This window comes from Sesamum indicum, linkage group LG9 (genome assembly GCF_026168435.1).
Source record: "Sesamum indicum cultivar Baizhima isolate 11 linkage group LG9, ASM2616843v1, whole genome shotgun sequence".
In the NCBI taxonomy this organism is placed as follows: Eukaryota; Viridiplantae; Streptophyta; class Magnoliopsida; order Lamiales; family Pedaliaceae; genus Sesamum; species Sesamum indicum.
The window spans coordinates 24,777,669-24,799,365 of record NC_142665.1 but is presented as its reverse complement, the minus strand read 5'-3'; the positions used below and the strand labels follow the sequence as shown (position 1 = coordinate 24,799,365).

Sequence of the window (21,697 nt, the reverse complement as noted above, 5' to 3'; positions counted from 1 at the left end):
AATAATCTTGTGGTATAATGTAAGCCCAAAAACGTTTTTGGACTATAAAAAGCAGTCTATTATTAAAAATTAAAAGTTGGGCCTGAGCCCGTTTTCCGAACTCAGGGCCTAAGAGATTTATTATAATTAAAAATAAAAAGCTAACGACCCTTTTTTAAAATCGCAGCGAAAATTCAATTTCCCGCTCAAGTATTTCGGCCGTTTAAAGTTCTCTCCTACGGAACCTGATTCCTCTGAGATGCTTGCTTTTTTACCGTTGAGAGTAGTAGGAGGCCGCATTCTCAAGTGTGTGTAATAAGGAAAGATCAAGAAACCCCCCAGTTGAGTTTGAGTGAAGACACCCCCCCTCCCCCCAACTCTTCGCTCCTCTATTTTTCTTTTCAAGATTGTGAGTCTAAACTGATGGGGATACAGATGGACTCGACGCCCACCGACGATCCAATGACCGACTCCACTCCTCCGGCGTCCCGAGCTCCTAGGCTATTTATCAAAGAGATGGTGATGAGGAATTTTAAATCTTATGCGGGCGAACAGCGTGTTGGCCCTTTTCACAAGGTTAGGGTTTTATTTTCTAGTTTTTTCTTAAAATTCTTTCGATTTGTGAAGTATGATGCTGGAGGGAAGGACCGTAAGGATCGCAATTCTAGTTGATCCCTTGGACTTAATGCTTCGTTCTTAGACCACTTCGTGTTTTATGTTTAGAGTTTCTCGGCGGTGGTCGGTCCCAATGGAAGTGGGAAGAGCAACGTCATCGATGCAATGCTCTTTGTGTTCGGGAAACGAGCCAAACAGGTAAAATTTTCGCTGCAGGTTCTACTACAATTTTTTTCTTGGAAAATTCAAATTTGAAAACTTTTATTCGTTACTCCTTTTCTTTTTGTTTTGTTCTACATAAATAGCTATGCTTGCTTTACATTCGTTTGATCTTTATTCCTGTAATTTCAAGTCATGATGTTCCAGTAGAAGCGCAACTTTTTTTTTTTTACCCATCTTCTATTCAAACTTGAAACCGTTCTCTCCTAATAATAATGTATTTCTTCCGTTTCTTTTTTCTTGTTTCTTCTAACTTTTTGTGCCAAGTGAGAACTTTTCTTTTCCTGTAATTAGACCAGTGAACTTTATCTATGCCACTTTCATTCGATCAGAAAAATAATGATTTGGTCTGAATTCACTAAACATGCAGATGCGACTGAATAAAGTGTCCGAGCTTATACACAACTCCACCAACCATCAGAATTTAGACAGTGCTGGTGTTTCGGTTCACTTTCAGGAGATTATTGATTTGGTATATTGTCTTTATTAGCACAATAATGTGTTTCCTTGTATGGAGGTGGTTTCCAGTAGTATATTGCTAACTTCTGCTTTCTTGTAGGATGATGGGGCTTATGAAGTTGTCCCTGGAAGTGATTTTGTGATTACACGTGTGGCATTTCGGGATAACTCCTCTAAGTATTATATCAACGATAGAGCTAGTAATTTTACAGAGGTCACCAAGTTGTTGAGAGGGAAAGGTGTCGACTTGGATAACAACCGCTTTTTGATTCTTCAGGTCTGAACCATCTTTTTTTGGCGCTGGTTCAGAATATACATGGTAATCATATTTCTGTTGTATATGTGGTTTGGACACTAAAGTTTTTTATTTCTGCAGGGTGAAGTGGAGCAAATATCACTAATGAAGCCAAAGGCACAGGGCCCCCATGATGAAGGATTTCTTGAGTATCTTGAGGATATAATTGGAACAAACAAATATGTAGAGAAGATTGATGAATCATTTAAAGAGTAAGTTACGAGCTTCATCGTGGAGAGCCACATGTTGCATTCTGCACATGGACAAAATTAATCAATTTCTACTAAGGAAAATGCAAATAAATCTACTGTCGGAATTGCACTTGTAAGGTTTCTGCAAAAGGTTTGAGGAAATCTTTTGTTGTGGATAGTAGTTTATATTTCATAACAAATCAATTTTATGTGTAACACGGCCAGAATGAACTTATTGAATACCATTATTCAGTTGCTAAAATTTCACCATTCTATAGCATGCACATAATATTTAAATCTAATCACTTGTTTGCCACGGTATCCTGATGTTGTTTCCTGAACTTATGGGACCACTTTTATTCACTGTCCTGCTGGAAGTCAGTCAATATTAGCAGTTCGAATGTTCTCTAATTCTTTTAACCGCTTAGGTTAGAAGCGCTTAATGAAAAGAGGTCTGGTGTGGTTCAAATGGTTAAGTTAGCTGAGAAAGAAAGAGAGAGCCTGGAGGTAAGGTTTTACCGTAGCTTGCAGGGCTTGTTGTGTGCTTTAGCATTTTTACATTTATATTGCTAATTTGACCAGGGTGTCAAGAATGAAGCAGAAGATTACATGCTTAAAGAATTGTCCTTGTTGAAATGGCAAGAGAAAGCTACCAAGCTAGCTTCTGAAAATAATGTTACTGAGATGGCAGAACTGCAGGCAACCGTCTCAAGCCTAGAAGCAAATGTAAACATTGAAAGGTGGTTCTATTATAATTTGTATAAATCTTGGACAGGCATTTAGACTTCTGCTGAATTACTGTTGGCTTTATCTTACAGGGAAAAAATTCAAGAAAATACCAAAACATTGAAAGAACTTGAAGCTTTGCATGTGAAGTATATGAAGAGACAAGAGGTTTGGCTTTGTCTTTCTATACGTGGAGCTTTTATTGATTTCTATGCCCTTAAATACGAATGTGAGTTTTTCAATCAATTGCTTTAAACAAATTCTTGAAAATTTGCTAAACCTAGAAAAGGCTTTATTTGATAATTTTTATTTTTGGGAAATCTTAGGAACTGGATAGTGATCTCAGGCGCTGCAAGGATGAGTTTAAGGAATTTGAAAGGCAGGATTTGAAGCATCGAGAAGATTTTAAGCATTTGAAGCAAAAGATTAAAAAGCTTGATGATAAACTTGAAAAGGTATGAGAAGTCATATTCTATTTTAAGTGATATCATTCTCAATTTACTTAAATTCTTACTTTCTCAACATTCTTTCCTTGACACAACTTTCTCAACATTCTTTCCGTGACACAATTCCTCCTTACTCATCACTTTAGGATTCAACCAAAATTGCTGATCTGACCAAAGAGTGTGAAGAGTCCACAAATTTGATTCCTCGCCTTGAGGAAGACATTCCCAAGCTACAGAAACTTTTAGTGGATGAAGAGAAAATCTTGGAAGAAATTAAAGAAAATTCTAAAGGTGGCTTTTTACTTAAAACTGTTAATCATATTTCCTAATGGATTCCAGAGCTTTAGATTTATTTTGAAATGCATATTTTTCCTCTTGTTGTGCATCCTATTTTACATCATGTGCTATAGAATTGCTCTTGATATTATATTGTTCCTCTTGCCTTCCAGACATTTATTAACAGACATACAACTAAGGCCATGTAATACAGACTTGGTTATGGGAAGAAGTCATATCTTATTTTATTATTTTGTCCTTGAGAACATTCAATTTATATATGGATAAAATTTGAGCACTATTTAAAGGAAGTTCCAATTGCATTTCACTATTTTCCTGATGAGCACTTGAGGTTTTGCAATCTCCTGGTATTCAGGCGTTGGCCTGACATACTCATTGTTCATTTTCTTCAAGTCTTCATTCCATTCATATTTGAGCATGTTATGAATCCCCATGTTCACGAGTGTATTAAATCAGCATCATTACCAAGTGCTATCAATTCCAAGCGTAGAGGTTGGCCATCAGTACTATTGAATATGTCAAAGTATGTTTACCTGGCTGCCCTTTTGATAAAATGTTTCTACTTTTTCATGCGATGGCCATCAGTACTATGTTCGTCAGGCTTCCTATTGATATATAATTAACTTTTTATTTTGCTCATTTTGTTTCAAACAGCTGAAACAGAAGTTTTCCGAAGCGAGCTTGCTGATGTTCGTACTAAACTAGAACCATGGGAAAAGCAATTGATTGAACACAGAGGAAAACTGGAAGTTGCTTCAACTGAGAAAAAACTTTTAATTGAAAAGGTGGGGTTTGTAAATTAATGGTCTTTGTACGGATTGTTGGTGGATATCACAACCATTTACTGCCTAGGTACTCATCAGCTTTTTGAGATGTTGTCATGGAACAACTTTTTTTAAATTGGTGTTCTCTCTCTCTCTCTCTCTCTCTCTCTCGCTGTCTCTTCCTCTCTCGTTGCCTAGCTTTCTATTCCAGATGATTTAGGCCAAAGCTTTCAGTCATTTTCTGATAAGACCATGGCGTCCTCCTCATTGGACTCAACTTATCTATGTGCTTAACTTCCTGATTTACAGTAATTCAAAGAATCTATTGGCCTTGTTCTTGGCCCTATTTATTTGTATCTATAATGCGATCATGCTTTGGGTAACACTAATGTGTTTTTTAAGTGTGCTCAGGCTGACTGAATATCATTGTCTCCACCGACCTTGTTGAGATGTCCTTCATTTTCTTTTCTTAGTCACTAGGTGGAGGGTGGAAAAATAGTGCTAACTTTTTTCAGTTAGCCATAGATGTCTGATTGACAGATCATTGATCTTAAATTAGTGCACTGATTCTGATCCTTTCTCCATGTCCTACTAAAAATACAAACGTGTTGAGCAATCTTGAACTACTTGCATTTAATAGCTGGTTTTCCTTAGACATCCTTAATTCCTTACTGAATGTTAACATCCATATTACAGCATGAAGCAGGTCGGGCTGCTTATGAAGATGCGCATAGACAAATTAATGAAACACATAAAAGAATTGAGACAAAGACCTCAAGTTTAAAGGATATCCAAAATAAGCTAGAGAAGCTCAAACTTGAAGCATCTGAAGCTCATAAAATGGAGCAAGTAAGCTATTACGGTAGTTCTGTTGCTTTCATGACTTCTTGTGTTTTATTGATGAAGTTCTCTGAGCTGCTTGGGCAATTGCAGACATGCCTTGAAGAACAAGAGAGGCAGATTCCTCTAGAACAGGCTGCTAGACAAAAGGTTGCCGAGCTTTTATCGGTTATGGAATCTGAGAAGAACCAGGGATCTGTCTTAAAAGCAATACTTCAAGCTAAGGAATCAAATCTTATACCTGGAATTTATGGCAGGATGGGAGACTTAGGAGCCATTGATGGTGAGCATACCTCTACTTCATTATTGATTCGGAGAATTGCCACTATTTCAGGGAATGTAAGCATTCTCTAAATACATAAAACGGGATGCATGGTTGATGAGTATATGCCTGCACAATATTGCAACTCTTCGATTTGAGTGGTGTTCAATTTTTTTGTTGTGCTCCTCTGGATCTATCTTGGCTCTAATTGTCCTCGGGGGGTGTCTTTCCTTGTAATATGTATTACTGAAGAATTAATTCACGCTTTAGGAATCTTTGGCATACCTTTGGGAAGAGGTTGCTTTACCATTTCTAACCTGCAGCCATCTAGTTTGCTCTTAGCTTAGTTCACAAAAGTTAAATGGTAATCTGAATGTGAAGTACCATATTTTTCTTTTGCTTATGCCATTGATTAATGGTGTGTGTATTTTGATATTGCACTAATTAGTTCAATTTGGTCTCTTGTATTTAACTAATCACCCTTAAATTTTCCCTGCAGCAAAATACGATACTGCAATATCCACCGCGTGTCCGGGACTTGATTATATTGTTGTGGAAACAACGGCTGCAGCACAAGCATGTGTTGAGTTGCTTCGTACCCAAAACCTTGGTGTTGCTACTTTCATGATTCTGGTAGATACTTTACCTGTTTCAGTGTTTTTGGAGTCCATTGGTGTTGTCAATTGCTATGACCGAGCAGAATAAATTTTGATGACTGATTTTAGCAGTATTTAGGTAAACAAAATGGTAGATAACCTTTTCGGGGTTACCCTCAGTGACATAAAAGGGATATAAGTTTCTTTTGATGGTTTAACCTCGAAATATCGTCCAATTAAAATCACAAGAATCCTTGAATAGTGTCATTATATGATTAATCAATTTGAGATGTTTCCTCTATGATTTTGCACTTCAGCATAATGCATGTTTTTGAGTGCGGTCAATTTCAAATTTTCATCATAGTTTCCTGCTTGAGGCTTATTACAAGTTTTAAGTTTAGCAGATGCACGTTTTCCTGCTTGACAATTGTGCTTCAGAAAGGATGGCTAGCAAGAACCCTACGAAAGTTATAAGATAGTGAGTTACGATTGGAGTTCATCAAAGGAGCACTTTTTAAAACGCAATTATAAAGTATAGCAGCACGTTTTGCAATAACATTATTAAATCTGAACTCAATTAGTGAAATTTAAATTTCTCTAAGTATTGTCTTTAATGTCAGATTTCCAGTCTAATCAAATAAACAATTTCTCTTGCTGTGTAGTTTAGAAGAATGCAGGAAAACCTTTTCCTTGTGAGCTTAAAAAGTTGTTTCTGATCCTTGCAGGAGAAACAAGCCCATCATGTACCTCGATTAAAGGAGACGATTGTTACACCAGAAGGTGTTCCTCGCCTATTTGATTTGATCAAGGTCCAGGATGAGAGAATGAAACTTGCCTTTTTTGCTGCCCTAGGGAACACAATTCTCGCTGAAAATATTGATCAGGTAGCTTCTTGCATTACAAGTTGTGCTTATTGACTTTTCTTGTTAAAGCAGAAATGAAGAGTGCAATTTGTTGGCTTTGAACCAAACTGTTCATATAGTCCGAATCTTGGATAATACTGTTCATGATGCTATTTGATCTTCGAGATACCTACAGCAAGAAATTAACGTTGAGAGTTGAGACCCATGAAACCTCACATGTTCAGACAGGACACCTCTGCTATTGCTACGTGCTTGATAAAACTCTTTTCCTTCAAATTTCGAGATGGTTGTAATTAAATTTCACTTAAGTGTATAAGCTGTGCATGCTTCCTGTAGTGCTGCATATCTTGACTCATGACTATTTTGATAGGCAACTCGCATTGCTTATGGTGGAAAGAAGGAATTCTGGCGTGTTGTGACACTTGACGGTGCTCTTTTTGAAAAGTCTGGTACTATGACTGGTGGGGGAGGTAAGCCACGTGGAGGTAAAATGGGGACGTCTATTCGTGCTGCCAGTGTCTCTGGAGAAGCTATGGCAAATGCTGAAAAGGAGCTATCTGATTTGGTTGAAAGCCTAAGTAACATACGGAAGAAATTGGCCGATGCAGTGAAGCATTATCGGGATTCAGAAAAAGCAATTTCATCCCTGGAGATGGAGCTCGTGAAAAGCCAAAAGGAGGTGATTGTTAAGATTATTGTTTTTGCCATTCATATGCTATGTATAGTCATTCAATTAAACATTTTTTCATGACAGGTAGACAGCCTAAAGTTGCTATCAAGTGACCTAGAAAAACAACTAGATTCTCTGAAGGCAGCATCAGAACCACTGAAGGATGAGGTGGATAGGCTAAAGGAACTAGGAAACATCATTTCTGCTGAGGAGAAAGAAATCGATAGGCTTATGCAAGGGTCAAAACAGCTGAAGGAGAAGGTTGTTTTATTTTGACACCTTTTCCCTGGCTAGAAAGTCTCATGTGTCCCATAAGTTGCATACTGATACCTCTTATTATCATTATTTCATTGTCTGATTTGGCATTTGCATTTGCTTTTTAGAAGTCTGGATATGATGTCTTCTTTCACGACATAGTTGCTTAGAACTTCTTTATGGAACTCAGTGATGCTGTTTGCTAACTTATCTCAAAAATGGATGGAGAATATACTGTTTCACATCAACTGCTGTTATTTTTGTAGGCTTTGGGGCTTCAGAATAAAATTGAAAATGCTGGCGGAGAAAGACTGAAAAACCAGAAGTCTAAAGTTAACAAAATTCAATCTGTAAGTATAAGTGACATTCACAAAGAAGAGGTTGATTATGTATTGAATTTCATGAATAAACACTTCTCCCTGCTTATCTGATCATTTGTCAGGATATTGACAAAAATAGCACCGAGATTAACCGCCGCAAAGTTCAAATAGAAACAGGTCAGAAGACAATCAAGAAACTGACAAAGGGGATCGAAGAGTCCAGAAATGAGAAAGAACGGCTTATGGGGGAAAAGGAGAAATTAGGTTCCACCTTCAAAGAAATTGAACAGAAAGCTTTTACCGTTCAGGAGAATTATAAGAAAACGCAGGAGGTTAGTGCCCATGTTTCTACTCATCGGCAAATTGATATTTATATTGGGTAGGCTGTTTATGTAAAACATATAAATTACTTGCTTAAGTTAATAACCATGTATTTCTTGTAACTGTAGTTAATTGATCAACACAAAAATGTACTGGATCAAGCTAAATCTGACTATGAAAAACTCAAGAAAATTGTGGATGAGTTGCGGACATCTGAGGTCTGATTCACTAATCTCTTTTTTCATCTTTTTTTGCTTATTATATCTACTAGAAAGCAAATACAACTAATGTTGCAGGTAGATGCGGAGTACAAGTTACAAGATAAGCGGAAAGCCTGTAAAGAGGTGGAAATCAAGGGGAAAGCTTACAAGAAAAAGCTTGATGATCTACAAGTTGCTCTCTCAAAGCACATGGAGCAGTAAGCATTTTCTCGTGACTAAAGCATCCTTACTCAAAGACTCTTTAGATCATGAGTCCTCTTTTATACTATCTCTGTGATAAAATCTCACCTCTGCATACTGCTGTTGCACACCTTTTATTTGGAATAGGATTCACAAGGATTTGGTGGATCCAGAGAAGCTTCAAACAGTATTAACAGATGTAACTCTTGGTGAAACATGTGACCTTAAGAGGGCTCTTGAGATGGTGGCACTTCTTGAAGCTCAACTGAAAGACATGAACCCAAATCTTGACTCAATCTCAGAGTATGCAGTTTTTGGATGATTTATACATACATGCTTTTAGTATATATAAGGGCATATTTATACACCTCTTTGGATGTTTCTGAACTAATATTAATATTTATCTTATTTTTTTAGATACTAATATAAGTATTTTATTAGGTACCGGAAAAAAGTGAGCTTGTACAATGAGCGAGTTACTGATCTTAACTTAATTACTCAACAGCGTGATGATGTAAAGAAGCAATATGACGAATGGAGGAAGAGAAGGTGCATCTTTGGTGTTCTATTTTATAGTATACTTCCTTATCTTCACCCTCTGAGATCTAATAATATTATATAATGTCCAATGTTTTCAGGTTAGATGAATTCATGGCTGGTTTTAACACAATTTCATTGAAACTGAAAGAGATGTATCAGGTTGGATAAGACAGTTATCTGAATCTTTCTACCGACTTTAGCTGGTGTTATCTGCTTGTAGACATTTCATTTTCTTATTGGCATTAGATTATTGGGTCCATTCAGGCTATTGGGATTGCTAAATTTTTGTTTGTTGGGTAGAGTACAATGCTAGATGTCACCATTATCTAGCTGGATTGCTAACTTTTTGTTTGTCGGGCCAATGTGAGGTGTTGCCCTTTCTAGCTATATATAAAATATCTTGCTAAATTGTAGTTTTGATGTTTTAAGCTCGGTACTTGATGTTTGTTAACCTATTCTGATATTTCATTTAGTTTTCTTTCTTATGTTTTGCTTCTCTTCTACTTTTCTTTCGTATACTTTTGGCTGAAATTATGTGACTGTTGAAAACTCATTGTTTGCCACTGTACTGGTGCAATGTCTTTCACATTGTAGATGATTACACTGGGAGGTGATGCGGAGCTCGAGTTGGTAGACTCCTTGGATCCCTTCTCTGAAGGTGTTGTCTTCAGTGTCAGGCCACCCAAAAAGAGCTGGAAGAATATTGCCAACTTGTCAGGAGGCGAAAAGGTATTAACAAGAACATCTTACTTGATAGCTTCTTTGTCACCAGCAGCATTTACTTTGACACAAAATCTTAGCAGCATCTGACTTGGTTATGTTGTCTTCACTTCTCTTTCTGGATTTGATATTTCAGACACTGAGCTCATTAGCACTGGTGTTTGCCCTCCATCACTACAAACCAACTCCACTTTATGTGATGGATGAGATTGATGCTGCTTTAGGTTTGCACTTGTGGAATTTAGTTTAGTTGTTTATTGCAATTTAACCTTCAGTGCAGCTGCACAGAGTTCCATCCTTGTGGCATTTCCTACGTTTTTCACTTGTGTTGCAGATTTCAAGAATGTCTCAATTGTAGGGCATTATGTAAAAGACCGTACTAAGGATGCACAGTTCATTATTATAAGGTGGACTTTGAGCAACCATCTTTTTATGAGACTTTGCATATGTTGTACATGTTTGAGATATTTATGCTATTTGCTTGTTCAATATGCAGCCTCCGGAATAACATGTTTGAGTTGGCTGATCGACTTGTGGGAATCTATAAAACTGACAACTGCACCAAGAGTATAACTATCAACCCTGGGAGCTTTGTGGTTTGTGAGCAGGCGTCGTAAGCTTTCTGCTTACTGTTGCTGCTGTATCATATGAAATTGTTCGAAAGAATGTGAATTCAGTATCATGTTTAATCTCTGACGGGTCTTGTGTATTTAAGAAAATAGATATGTAAGTTTGTTTGGTAGGTTGATTCCTGCCTAATTATTCTCTAGTGGATGTGTTGAGATCAGAGAATGTCTTGATAACCAATGATCTTTCGTGTAATCCAGTCAATTCGCTAATGAATATATCGATTGCCTTAACTTTGTTCAGTTCAAACAACTTCTCCAATGTTTTGTAACTGTTCATGTTGAGGAGGAACAAGTTGTTATTGGTGCCTGGCATTTTAAGTTAAAAAGGTTCATATTTGTACGCAGATGATACTACTGTTGCCCAGATATGTTAATGCTGAATTGTAAGCGTCTAATAGGATAACAGGTGGTCTCTGCCTCTTGTGTTCATATTTTCTTTGTTAACTCCAAGTTCTGATTTATTTATTGATGGGTGTCAAGACCATCAAAAATAATTCGTACAACACTTGTAAAAGTGGGAGTAGGGTCGAATCCACAGACACTGACTTTAAGTTGATTTCTTTAAGAGAAATAGAAAATAATGGGGGGAGATTTGATGATAAAAAGAAATAATTAAAAACAAAATAAACTAGAAAATAATTGAAATTACCTGACAAAGATACAAGAGAGAGATTTTCCGATTAAGGCTCGGATCATGCTTGATTCTTGTGGGTTGATCATTGATGCAAGAATAACACATGTATAAACGAATAAATCAGTTATAGTGTTGGTACGACCTAACAACCTCACCTTTCCTTACTTTTTCGTCAGCCAAGGTACGACCGTTGGGAACGTCCATAAGATTTAATCTATTAACAGTATTAAGAATTAGAAAGGCCTGATTCTAATAAACAAACTCCTACGAGGACAATTCGTTTAAACTAGATCATGAATTCCCCATAACATAACTAATTACTATGACATAATTAATCATGCTACGTTGCCACTAAGCATTGAGCTAAATAAATAATTACACGGATTTATAAAGTCTAATTAGCTAAGCAAACCTTCTTAATAGTGAACAACTGACCACGTTATTCAAATATCAGACGTTTGTAATAACAGCACAGAGAATAGCATGAATATTCATATAACAAGTATAAAGAAAACAAATTAGATCTCACAACATATTACGAATCAAGCAATCACCATACCTTAACCAGAAAATAAGGAGTTTAGCCGGATATGTTAATGGAAGAACACACTAAAAAGTGGAATTCCATTAATTCCGATTATAAAATAAAAATAAAAATAAAAGAGAAAGGATGAACAAAGAATTCTATAGAGTTCCAATTAAAAACTGATAACGCCTTCAATTGAAAAGACCCCCCTATTTATAATAAAAGTCTCCTACGAATTTAGACATAGGGGGTAGATACATGATAAATTCTAAAAAGGTAAATAAATCGCAAGAGATAAGCTTTAAAGAATCTTTCTAAACTTGAACACTTCGTTCCTTTATCTTTTGCGGAAATTACTCGTATTCATCCTTATTCCAAATTGACCATTTCACTAAGCGTGGGCACGCTTAGTCAATTCTACAGAAATTTCCTTGTAATCTCCTTTTTTTTTCTTTTTGATGCCTTCAATTTCGATTTTAGCTTGATTTTCACCATCTTTGCCTCATATCTTCCTTTTTTGCTGAATATGCAATAAAATCACATAATTAGGGATGTTTTAGCTTAAATAAAAAGATTAAATCACTATAAAATCATGACAATTACAGAGTTATTATTTATCGTTGGCCTTATTTGACCTATGAATTATTGAGGCCATTGCTATGGTTTATACAGTATTATCCAAGCATGATAGATTTCTGTACTGCATCAATTTCTATGCATTTTTTTTATTGTGATGTTCCAATAATTATTAACTGATTAGATGTATCTTTTCACGTGTCCAATGTAATCTGATTTCGTAAAAAAATATTCTTTAATCAGTTTGCTTCTGAGAAATTGGAGAAACTGTCCAGACACCAAGTGCATGATCATTTTTACATCATTGGATTTTTCTCCAGTTTTCTAGGACGCATGATATGGTGCAGTTAATGCTTGTATTCTTGGTAGATCAATCTCCATACTTGGCTTATTATTATTATTATTCATCAGAGGAATACAATGCTGGAAATATGCATGCATGATTATGTACACTCTGCATTGTTTAGTCTGTTCAACACTTGCTTCACTAGAGGGTAATCTGCACCTGTACTCGTCAGGGCCATACATTACAGATGGTTAAGATTGTCATTCGCTGGTGTGTGTTCATCGTTGCTTCTCAGGCGACGTAGTTTGAATGAAAATGAGTGCGGTGTTAAAGCATGGGCCGGCTTGTCCGAGATACGAATAAAACTATAGGACCACGCTCCCACTAATGTCCCGCAAACAGGTCCAATTAAATACACCCAAACACCTTTGTAGTAATTGCTGGCAATTGCAGGACCAAGTGTCCTTGCTGGGTTCATTGATCCTCCTGAGATTGGCCTGGAAAAGCGACTTGATAATCTCATCAATTCTGCTTGATTATGCTTCTCAGCATTTATTTAGTGGGGATTACTCACCCGGCTAATATTGAAGTGATGCACACTGCAGACCCCACTGCTATCCCCGCAAGTTCCCCTATCTATACAAACGCAAATCCAGCAAAAGAATAGTGAAAACAAATGCAGAAAACGTTGTTGCCAAATGTTTCATCTCAATTTTTTGTGAGATAATTGTCAAAAACTAAACATAAAGATGGATTTGGTGATGCGGGTGGTGTGTTTGTTCTTACAGCTTTGGTATCAGTGGCCACAGCAGAGGTGATGAACATCATGGAAAAGGTGACCACAATCTCCATGACTAAGGCTTGAATGTCAGTTCCAGAAGGTGAAGTGGTGCCAACATGTTTTATAGGGTGCAATAGAACACGTAAAGTGAATCCAGCAGAAGTAGCGCCCGTCACCTGTGCTGCTGCATAAAACGGTACCTGCTGGTGCAATTTATCTCACGATATATCCAAATATTGTAGACTTATTACTATAAGGCATTGGCAGGAAACGAGGAACTTGTTTAAGGAATACTGATTATGTTATTGTGGGAAATTAAAAATGGATTTGTCATTATTTTAGTGGAAAAAGATCAATTATGCTTCCAAACAACCAATGAAGAAGCAGCTATGTACATGTGATCTCTAAAATCAATCCCGGCAGCCAAGTTTCTGGAGTAAAGTATTGTTGATGATGATGGAATGGATGTGGATGGTACAACTTGCCTACGTAAAGATTCTATTTGTTCTTATTACTTAATAATGTAATGTAATGCATGTTGTGGTTTATCCACTTAAAAACTTTGAATTATTGAAGGCAGCAAATAATGTCCACCACCCAATTCTTGCATTCAAACCTCGACTGACTAAGCAGACATGACTGCTCAGCCTCCATGTGATCCATCAAACAACCCAGCAATGAATGCGATATGCAATTATGTCTCTCTCTCTCTCTCTCTCTCTCTCTCTCTCCCCCCTATTTTTTTTCTCTTTAAAATAATTTTATTACAAATGATAAGTGCACTAAGAACTCCTGCTTCAATGGATGGAAGGGATGATATGAAAACTCCAACAACTGGTTCTGGCTCTAAGCTTGATCCCACTCGAAAAAGAAGTGGGAGTTAGGCGTACTTTGAGCAAGGTATATCGTGCCTAGTGTATAAATTCGCTTTTCCACTACGCCTGTCGAGTGCCGACGGTTAAAGCTTCGAACACTTTAGTCTTGGGACATAGATATGCCATGTCTCTAACATTTTTTGACTGAAGTCTACTGTCTTAAAGTTGAGCCTAACTTCTTTGGCGTTTTTCTATGTTGTGCAGAGTTGCTGGTTCTCCCTTTGACAAAATTAAATTGAACATTTAACAACTTGAAAATTAACATATGGTATAGATTATATATATCGCATTTATTAAGAGGGTGTTTTATAGTATGTTTTTGAAACTTGTAAAATGTTAATATATTATTTTAAAAATAATTTTTTGAAGTGTTTGGATAAATTAAGGTTATTGAACTTATAAGTCGTTAAAAAATTTGTCAAAATTTATAAAATGGATTAAAGAAATCATTTCTTTTTTCAAAAGAGTTTGTGAACTATTAACTTCTTATTTTATAGAAAAAAAAATTACTAAACACTTTTTGATAGGGCTTAATGCAATTTATCTCACTATGATATTACAAATAAGCAAATTAACTCTTAATATATAAAAATAATAATTTATCTCCCTCTATTTTTAAAATGGAGCATGTTTAAGTGGGTAAATTGCTCTATTTTTTAAAAAATCATGGGGGTAAAATACTGTATCTTAAAAAATATAGGAAAGTAAACAATTATATATATATATATATATTTTCATAAAATGTAACTGATTCATTTACGATATCACAAGAATTGCTTGCATTTTTTCTCTTTTTGATATCTTATAAACTCATCTTATAAGATATTTAAAAAAATTTACCCAACGCCATAGAAAACTAATCCAAGCACCGACAAAATCCATTCTGACGAATTATCCGTAGTTTAAGATCAAGGGAGACAAAAACAATAAAGATGAGCTGATAACAGATGGCATTGTTTCAAATACAAACCTGATTCCAGGGAAAATGCCTGACGGCTGCAAAAGCCAGGGTGACGGCAGGGTTCATATGAGCACCAGAGATGTGGCCAACAGCATAGATCATAACGGTGACAATGAGACCACCTGCCACAGATGCTCCGAGTCTGGACACTTTGTGTTCATCGCTAGCACTAAGAGCTGCCGAACCACATGTCACAAACACCAGTAGATACGTTGCAACAATTTCTGCAACCACCTGTTATACAAACGAAATACTTATGGCGTAGACAACTACGTACGTACGAGAAACAAGTGCATGTGTTTCTGCAAGTTTAATTATTGGATGATCAAACTATACGCTATTACTTTGAATAACAAATCAAGCAACATAAGGTCTCTTGGTGAGCATTTACCAGAAAGAGTACCTTATTCAGAAAATCAGGCGGATAATTTTCTCTAAAATGCCTCAGAATGCAACTGGTTAGGCGGCTGTCTAATTTCGGGTTCTGAACCGACACCGGCCCCGCTCCGTTCGTCCGATCACTGAAATCGTGTTGCATATTCTCCATTTAGTGAAAACACCGCTGACTTTTTAAATTCAAGAACAGCGCAAGGAAGCAAAGGCACAAATGACCAAGAATGAGTTTCGAACAGCGTTGGAGCTTCCACTTGTGTGTGCGTGTGTGTAGACAGTAGGTGTTAAAGGAAAAGTAATCATACAGTTGTGCGTGTGTGTGTGTGTGTGTATATATAGAGAAAGAGAGAGAGAGAGAGAGAGAGAGAGAGAGAGAGAGAGAGAGAGAGAGAGGACAGACATTGAACTGTACTATTTATATATGACGATGCATGGCCCACAAACTTAGGAATTTTCTCCTGTAAAATAGTTGGGGAATCTTATATAGGTAATAATGAAGCTCGTCCTATGCTTGACATGAAGGTTCATGGGGTAAACCAGCGTACCAGTTGAGACTGCCGGAATACTAATTCAAACTAGCTCCCATTCTCAACTAAATATATAATAAATACTGTAGAATTGATTTACATTTAAAAAAAAACAATCAATCATATGACATTCACTTTACAATTGACTTAATTTTATCAAATATAATTCGAATTAATAAAAAGTTTCCCGAAGACGGGTGGTGATGAGTTCATTGTTTCACAGGACACAATTAAGGAGAGCAACAAGGGTCTTTCTGTAACAAATATAGCTAGTGACGTTCGCAGACAATAAATTGGGCTTTCTGTCCCAAATTTACATTTAAATTTTGAACCCCACGGGATTGCATTATTTGGGTTTCCAAGATATGCAGTCCGAATAGGCCCAAGAGAGCTGGGCTTTTATTCTTAAAGTTAAAATTGTTGCATTTTATACGAATACATCATTATAAACTTTTTGTTGACCAGCCATTCATATGTTTTTGTTTTTAATAAAAAGTGAAAATTACATTATTTTTTAATAATTATTATTTATATTTCTAATTGAACTATTAAAATTTGGTCGAGAATTACCGCGGTAATTACTTTGCAGTAAATGTTGATTGAGGTGGGAATTAATCATCAGTCCTGCTGCTGCACAGGGTGAGGGACAAGGACAGGGACAAGGATGCCTCTTGTCCTCGCTGAGTTACAATAATCATTTCTCTTCTGGCTGCAATTCTGTCGGGGAGGGTTCAAATGTCTCCTCTTTGTTGAAAAGCGTGCAATCAGCGCCCTACCATACTCTTCCTATTTTTAATTCCTTCATTTAAATGAAAGTTTATACTATATATATAAGAAAAATTCATTTCTAAAAAAATGTTATGAAGTTGATGGACATATTTATATCTTTATACTGTAAATTTTATTCTAAAGACATATCAGGAAAACCATAAAAAATGCATTTGTGGGAAAAAATCAAAGTAAATAATTGGAGAAGGCAGAAATCTTGAATTGGAGGAGTGAAGCAAAGCGGACAAGTGGTTGGAAATGCAGAGATTGATAAATGAATTGAGACGCGTCCATGCACGGATCATGATTAATGAATGGTCATGATGGAGTGTTAATTTTGATTTGAATCATATTATATGTGTAAAAAATATATTTTTATATACGTGACGTATATATATAAGATATAATATAAAAAAATAACATAAAACTTAAAATAAAAAATTCAATGTGGGGTGTATATGGGCCATTTCATCTCAATTTTAGGGGAATGGTTGTGGAGAAGCTAAGGCTCACAAAAAATGAGATTATGAAAAAGATGACAATGACATTTGTTTTAGATAAATAGGAGTAATGAACACATTTTTCACGGTTTTCATGATATAAATTAAAGGCAGGTCGCACTTCTCTCTGATATTTGTTGGGGGCTGTCTACTGTATAGCGACATATACTTCCATTTCTTGAAGATCTGGAAGCTAAGTATTAAAATAAATCCTACATAACTCTTTTTTAAGAAAATACAATGATTTCATTTCATTAAATTTATATGACCGTCCCCCTCCAAATGGAAGTTTTCAACCCGCAAACAGGAAACGGAGAAGCCTTCAGCTCGAGCTCCAGCATGCCCGACCTAAATTCTGAGCTAATTGATTATTAATTTTTATATGTTTACTTTTTTGTTCAATTTTAAATAGAAATAAAATTGAATTTTCAAGAATTTTATGTATATTCAGTTTTACTTCGTCATCTATTTTTCTTATTTTTTTTACATTTATTTTTATTTCAACTTCTCTTATACTTCATTTTTTTTACCCCCAACTAATTAAACAAATTTGAGTGTTTGGTGGAATTGAGTCAAAAGAAGGTATAATTGCAATTTTAAAATATTAAAATATATTTGTAACTAGTAATTTTTTTTCAATAAATTAAGTCTCGGACATTCTTCTAAAAAAACAAGACTTTAGGATATATAAATACCCGGAAATGCCATTAGCTTCCGAACCCACAAGCCAAACTACATGCCTCGAGTTTGTTCCGAATTAGTACGTCTTGTGTAGTTAACCTTATTTCCCGGAAGCCCTTAATACACTCCCAGTCAGCTCCAAACCTAGGAGTCGAACAACGGAGAATACAATAACGAGAATTCCGACTTCCAAACACCAAATTTTCTCACGAAACCAACACAGCTTGCAACCATGCAAGTTCGTTGACAAAATCAGCCCTAGCTTAAAACAGTACAGCCCAACCATATCCTCAAAACTAGCTATAAAACACACAGACACCAACAGCAGGCGCTTAAACCTTCTTCATTTTTCAATGAAGCCAGCGGAAGCATACGACGGCGACTTGGCCATCGTAGTACCCCTCTTGGCTGGCAATGGTGATAATACCGCCGACTCTGCTAATTATCAGCACTGTATTTCGGGCTCTACGTCCTTCTTCAAGACCTGCTTCAACGGCCTCAACGCTTTGTCAGGTTTTTGTCCATTCCCTTCCTCTTTTTAGTTTTTCAAGAAAATGGCTCATAGCAATTTTGTCTGGATATTTATCCAGGGTTTTTGTTGCAATTTCTCTACAGACTTTCTCAGTTTCTTCATCTTGATTTGACTCATGATTGCTGTTTTTTCTTCCTTGAGAAATGTGGGCTGTACCCAAAAAACAGAATGGTCAATCATTTCTGGTGGTGGGCTGGTTGTTTGTGTATCTCCTGTTAGTTGAAAGCTATTGTGTCAGTATTCTATATTAGTTAACACTCCTATAATTTGAAGATGCTTCGAATTCAAGAATTAAATGAGAAAATTACCCATGTACAGAGAAACCATGTTTGCTGTTCTGAAAGATGGTAATCGTTCTTGGTAGGAGTCCTATTCGGGGTTGAGTACCGGGCAGACTCTTGTCCTCATCTGTGAGTATAATGGATGAGCTGTCTGTCACACGTACGTAAACCATTTTTGGCATTTTGCCTTTTAATACGTAAAGTTATCCTTCCATTCCATCTCAACGTAATCGTTTGAGCAGATATCGCTCTTCAGATAAGAGTTAAATTGTACTATTATATTTCAGACATACGGTGACTGACGATGGATCGTGCTCCACCATTATTCTGATTTTGAAAAGACAGTCAAGGGAAACAATAATATTTTTTTAAGCTTATCTTGTTTGATCACGACACACTAGAATAAATGTAGCATTTTAATTATAATTAATTATTGTAATTAACAATAAATAATTATTGATTATTCGTATGATTGTAATTTTTCTATGTGTGACTAATTAAATATTTATCATAACTGAAAAGTCGTGGCAAAAATATTTGTACGATACATAATCATAATAGAAATAATTTTCATGATGGATAATGTTAAATTTTGTATTGATTTTGGTTTAACTATAATTGATAATTATTATTTACTACAATTTTTAGATTATAATAAATAAAACTATATAGGCAGTAAACAAAATTTCTTCTAGTGACATTTCCTTAAGCAATAAATTTGGAATAAATTAATCACTGAGTGAAGCGTTGATTAACATGTAACATAGTATAAATTAATCATGTCAGCTCCCATTACTTGGTCTTCCAAATAATCATGATGGAGATGGTTTCATTATCAGTAAACAGCGTGCTTAGCATTAATTTTATTGTCTGATAGCGAAGAACATCCAAATTTGTTAGTTTCAACGCGTTCTAAAACACATGGTAAGCTAGTAGTGATCATCATTTGCTGAACAGGGTTGGCAAAATGCAATCATTCATCAGCTTCTATTTTTGAATATTTCGCTGTTCTCCTCCCTTAACTTTTTGACTTAAGCTGCAATATCACGTTAGAGTGGTATAAAATACAGACTAATAATTTCTTTTGGTTTCTGATTAGGTGTGGGAATATTGTCAATACCATATGCTCTATCATCAGGTGGATGGATGTGCTTGATACTTTTCTTCCTTATTGCCGGCTGCACTTTCTACACAGGCTTGTTAATCCAAAGATGCATGGATATGGACCCCAACATAAGAAGTTATCCCGACATTGGTGAGCGAGCATTTGGGGCCAAAGGAAGAGCCTTTGTATCCATAGCAATGAACGTTGAACTGTATTTGGTGGCGACAGGTTTCTTGATTCTAGAGGGAGACAATTTACATACCTTATTCCCAAACCTGGAATATGAAGTTGGTGGGCTTGTCATAGGTGGAAGACAAAGCTTTATTTTTATGGTTGGCCTTATTATGCTGCCTAGTGTTTGGGTAGATAATATGAGCATTCTCTCTTACATCTCTGCCAGTGGAGTTATAGCTTCTTTTGTACTCCTCGGCTCTATCTTGTGGGCTGGCACGCTCGATGGCATTGGATTTCATGAAAAGGGCACACTTTTGAACTGGAAAGGGATGCCGACTGCTGTTAGCCTGTATGCCTTCTGTTATTGTGCTCATCCAGTTTTTCCTACATTATACACTTCAATGAGAAACCAAAAGAAGTTCTCTAAGGTAATATAACAGGCCATAATTAAAAACAAGAACATCAAATTGTTATCTCTTTATGTGAATTGTGAATTCTGATTGATGATTAATTGCATGCAGGTCTTGCTTGTGTGCTTTGTCGTATGCACAACAAGCTACGCGTCCATGGCAATCTTGGGGTACATGATGTTTGGTTCAAGAGTGGAGTCTCAAATAACTTTGAATCTTCCTACAGATAAAATTAGCTCAAAAGTGGCTATCTACACCACCCTTGTCAATCCATTGGCCAAGTATGCTTTGATGGTAACTCCTATCATAACTTCTCTTGAAACTCGTTTCCGATCCCACCGAAACAAAGGAATTAGCCTCTTGATCAGGACTTGTTTGGTACTCAGCACCATCATTGTGGCCCTGGCCATACCCTTCTTTGGATATCTGATGTCACTTGTTGGAGCATTTCTAAGCGTAACAGCTTCAATTATTCTGCCATGCTTGTGCTTCTTGAAGATTTCAGGCATTTACGGCAGATTCCGGCTTGAGTCCATCTCCATATGGGGCATTGTGTTGGTAGGGATTCTTGTTCTTGTTATTGGCACTTATACGGCTCTGCAGGAGATTTTTCAGCATTTGGTAACATAATTAATTAGTAACATTGTAATGTATTCCACCATGATTTATTTTGTGGTGAAATTTCATCTTTGTGCTTTCATAAGTTGTATTCTGAACTTTTATGGAAAACGACACGAGCTTGAACGTGCCAAAATTGGATTAGATATTTCATTCTATCCCTATCGTTTCTCCTATTTCATTTAATATATACATACTAAGTGTATAAGAATTATACCAACTATTTTATTGTTAAAACAAAATTTGTGCACAGAATATATGTATTAATGGTGGCTCTATTTGACATCGACTTGTAGCTCACATTTAAAACGCAACTTGTCCAGAAGCTACAGGGACTGTTGGGATTAATGAAATTGGATTTGAATTGAGCTTCATAGTTCATAGTATTTGCCAAATACGTCCCCCTCATGATTTATTATGAACACCAATGTCGTGCAGAATTCCTAGACCATTTGGACCACGTAACTGTAGCAGACGGAGAAAGGAGCACCAATCATGCGGTCACTCGTAATAGCTGAACCTATTTGTCTTTAAATGAGACAAGTTGAAACCAATTGATGTTTTTTTGGCCACCATATATATGTCTATATATATGCTTACGTGTACATTTTAATTTCGTAATTCTATTTTTTTTATTAAAGTTAATTTCTATAGCTAAAAA

General features: G+C 36.1%; 3 protein-coding genes across 5 annotated transcripts; 2 read left to right on the top strand and 1 right to left on the bottom strand.

The window, feature by feature from the left end:
- Positions 1–173: 173 nt before the first annotated feature.
- Positions 174–10,639, top strand: LOC105177252 (structural maintenance of chromosomes protein 4). 2 transcript variants are annotated; one of them, XM_011100325.3, is made up of 28 exons: positions 181–555; positions 703–792; positions 1,184–1,285; positions 1,373–1,549; positions 1,649–1,779; positions 2,187–2,265; positions 2,341–2,498; positions 2,577–2,652; positions 2,811–2,939; positions 3,077–3,221; positions 3,882–4,012; positions 4,688–4,840; positions 4,925–5,114; positions 5,593–5,726; positions 6,415–6,573; positions 6,923–7,231; positions 7,307–7,483; positions 7,744–7,827; positions 7,920–8,129; positions 8,247–8,336; positions 8,415–8,536; positions 8,667–8,822; positions 8,961–9,068; positions 9,158–9,218; positions 9,654–9,788; positions 9,916–10,003; positions 10,114–10,186; positions 10,276–10,639. In XM_011100325.3, exons 1-28 carry the CDS (start codon positions 403–405, stop codon positions 10,394–10,396), a joined length of 3,741 nt encoding a protein of 1,246 aa, XP_011098627.1. In that variant the 5' UTR covers positions 181–402; the 3' UTR covers positions 10,397–10,639. The 2 variants fall into 2 exon arrangements, 1 of the variants encoding a protein (XP_011098627.1); XR_016067498.1 differs by lacking the exons at positions 9,916–10,003; positions 10,114–10,186; positions 10,276–10,639 and having other exon boundaries at positions 174–555; positions 9,025–9,068; positions 9,654–9,731.
- Positions 10,640–12,498: 1,859 nt separating this feature from the next.
- LOC105177253 (aquaporin NIP2-1) lies at positions 12,499–15,801 on the bottom strand. Of its 2 annotated transcripts, none has more exons than XM_020698961.2 (5): positions 15,451–15,801; positions 15,057–15,281; positions 13,217–13,414; positions 13,005–13,066; positions 12,499–12,927 (listed from the first exon to the last, which is right to left on the bottom strand). In XM_020698961.2, exons 1-5 carry the CDS (start codon positions 15,592–15,594, stop codon positions 12,672–12,674), a joined length of 885 nt encoding a protein of 294 aa, XP_020554620.2. In that variant the 5' UTR covers positions 15,595–15,801; the 3' UTR covers positions 12,499–12,671. The 2 variants fall into 2 exon arrangements, with proteins under 2 accessions (XP_020554620.2, XP_011098628.2); XM_011100326.3 differs by having other exon boundaries at positions 13,217–13,411; positions 15,451–15,798.
- A 2,143-nt stretch (positions 15,802–17,944) lies between these two features.
- On the top strand, positions 17,945–21,198 carry LOC105177254 (amino acid transporter AVT1I). The gene is made up of 3 exons (XM_011100328.3): positions 17,945–18,429; positions 19,829–20,436; positions 20,530–21,198. The coding sequence occupies exons 1-3, from the start codon at positions 18,270–18,272 to the stop codon at positions 21,046–21,048; spliced, it is 1,287 nt and encodes a 428-aa protein (XP_011098630.1). The 5' UTR covers positions 17,945–18,269; the 3' UTR covers positions 21,049–21,198.
- The last annotated feature ends 499 nt before the right edge of the window (positions 21,199–21,697 follow it).

What these genes read in the sequence shown, in the direction of transcription:
- LOC105177254 (XM_011100328.3), top strand. Translation starts at nt 18,270, where the DNA reads ATGAAGCCAGCGGAAGCATACGACGGCGACTTGGCCATCGTAGTACCC. An exon ending in CGGCCTCAACGCTTTGTCAG is followed by an intron (nt 18,430 to 19,828) that starts GTTTTTGTCCAT and finishes GTTTCTGATTAG; the next exon opens with GTGTGGGAATATTGTCAATA. An exon ending in ACCAAAAGAAGTTCTCTAAG is followed by an intron (nt 20,437 to 20,529) that starts GTAATATAACAG and finishes AATTGCATGCAG; the next exon opens with GTCTTGCTTGTGTGCTTTGT.
- LOC105177252 (XM_011100325.3), top strand. Translation starts at nt 403, where the DNA reads ATGGGGATACAGATGGACTCGACGCCCACCGACGATCCAATGACCGAC. An exon ending in TCGCTGAAAATATTGATCAG is followed by an intron (nt 6,574 to 6,922) that starts GTAGCTTCTTGC and finishes CTATTTTGATAG; the next exon opens with GCAACTCGCATTGCTTATGG. An exon ending in ATGAGTTGCGGACATCTGAG is followed by an intron (nt 8,337 to 8,414) that starts GTCTGATTCACT and finishes CTAATGTTGCAG; the next exon opens with GTAGATGCGGAGTACAAGTT.
- LOC105177253 (XM_020698961.2), bottom strand. Translation starts at nt 15,594, where the DNA reads ATGGAGAATATGCAACACGATTTCAGTGATCGGACGAACGGAGCGGGG. An exon ending in CGCCTGATTTTCTGAATAAG is followed by an intron (nt 15,282 to 15,450) that starts GTACTCTTTCTG and finishes TTTGTATAACAG; the next exon opens with GTGGTTGCAGAAATTGTTGC. An exon ending in GGCATTTTCCCTGGAATCAG is followed by an intron (nt 13,415 to 15,056) that starts GTTTGTATTTGA and finishes AAATTGCACCAG; the next exon opens with CAGGTACCGTTTTATGCAGC.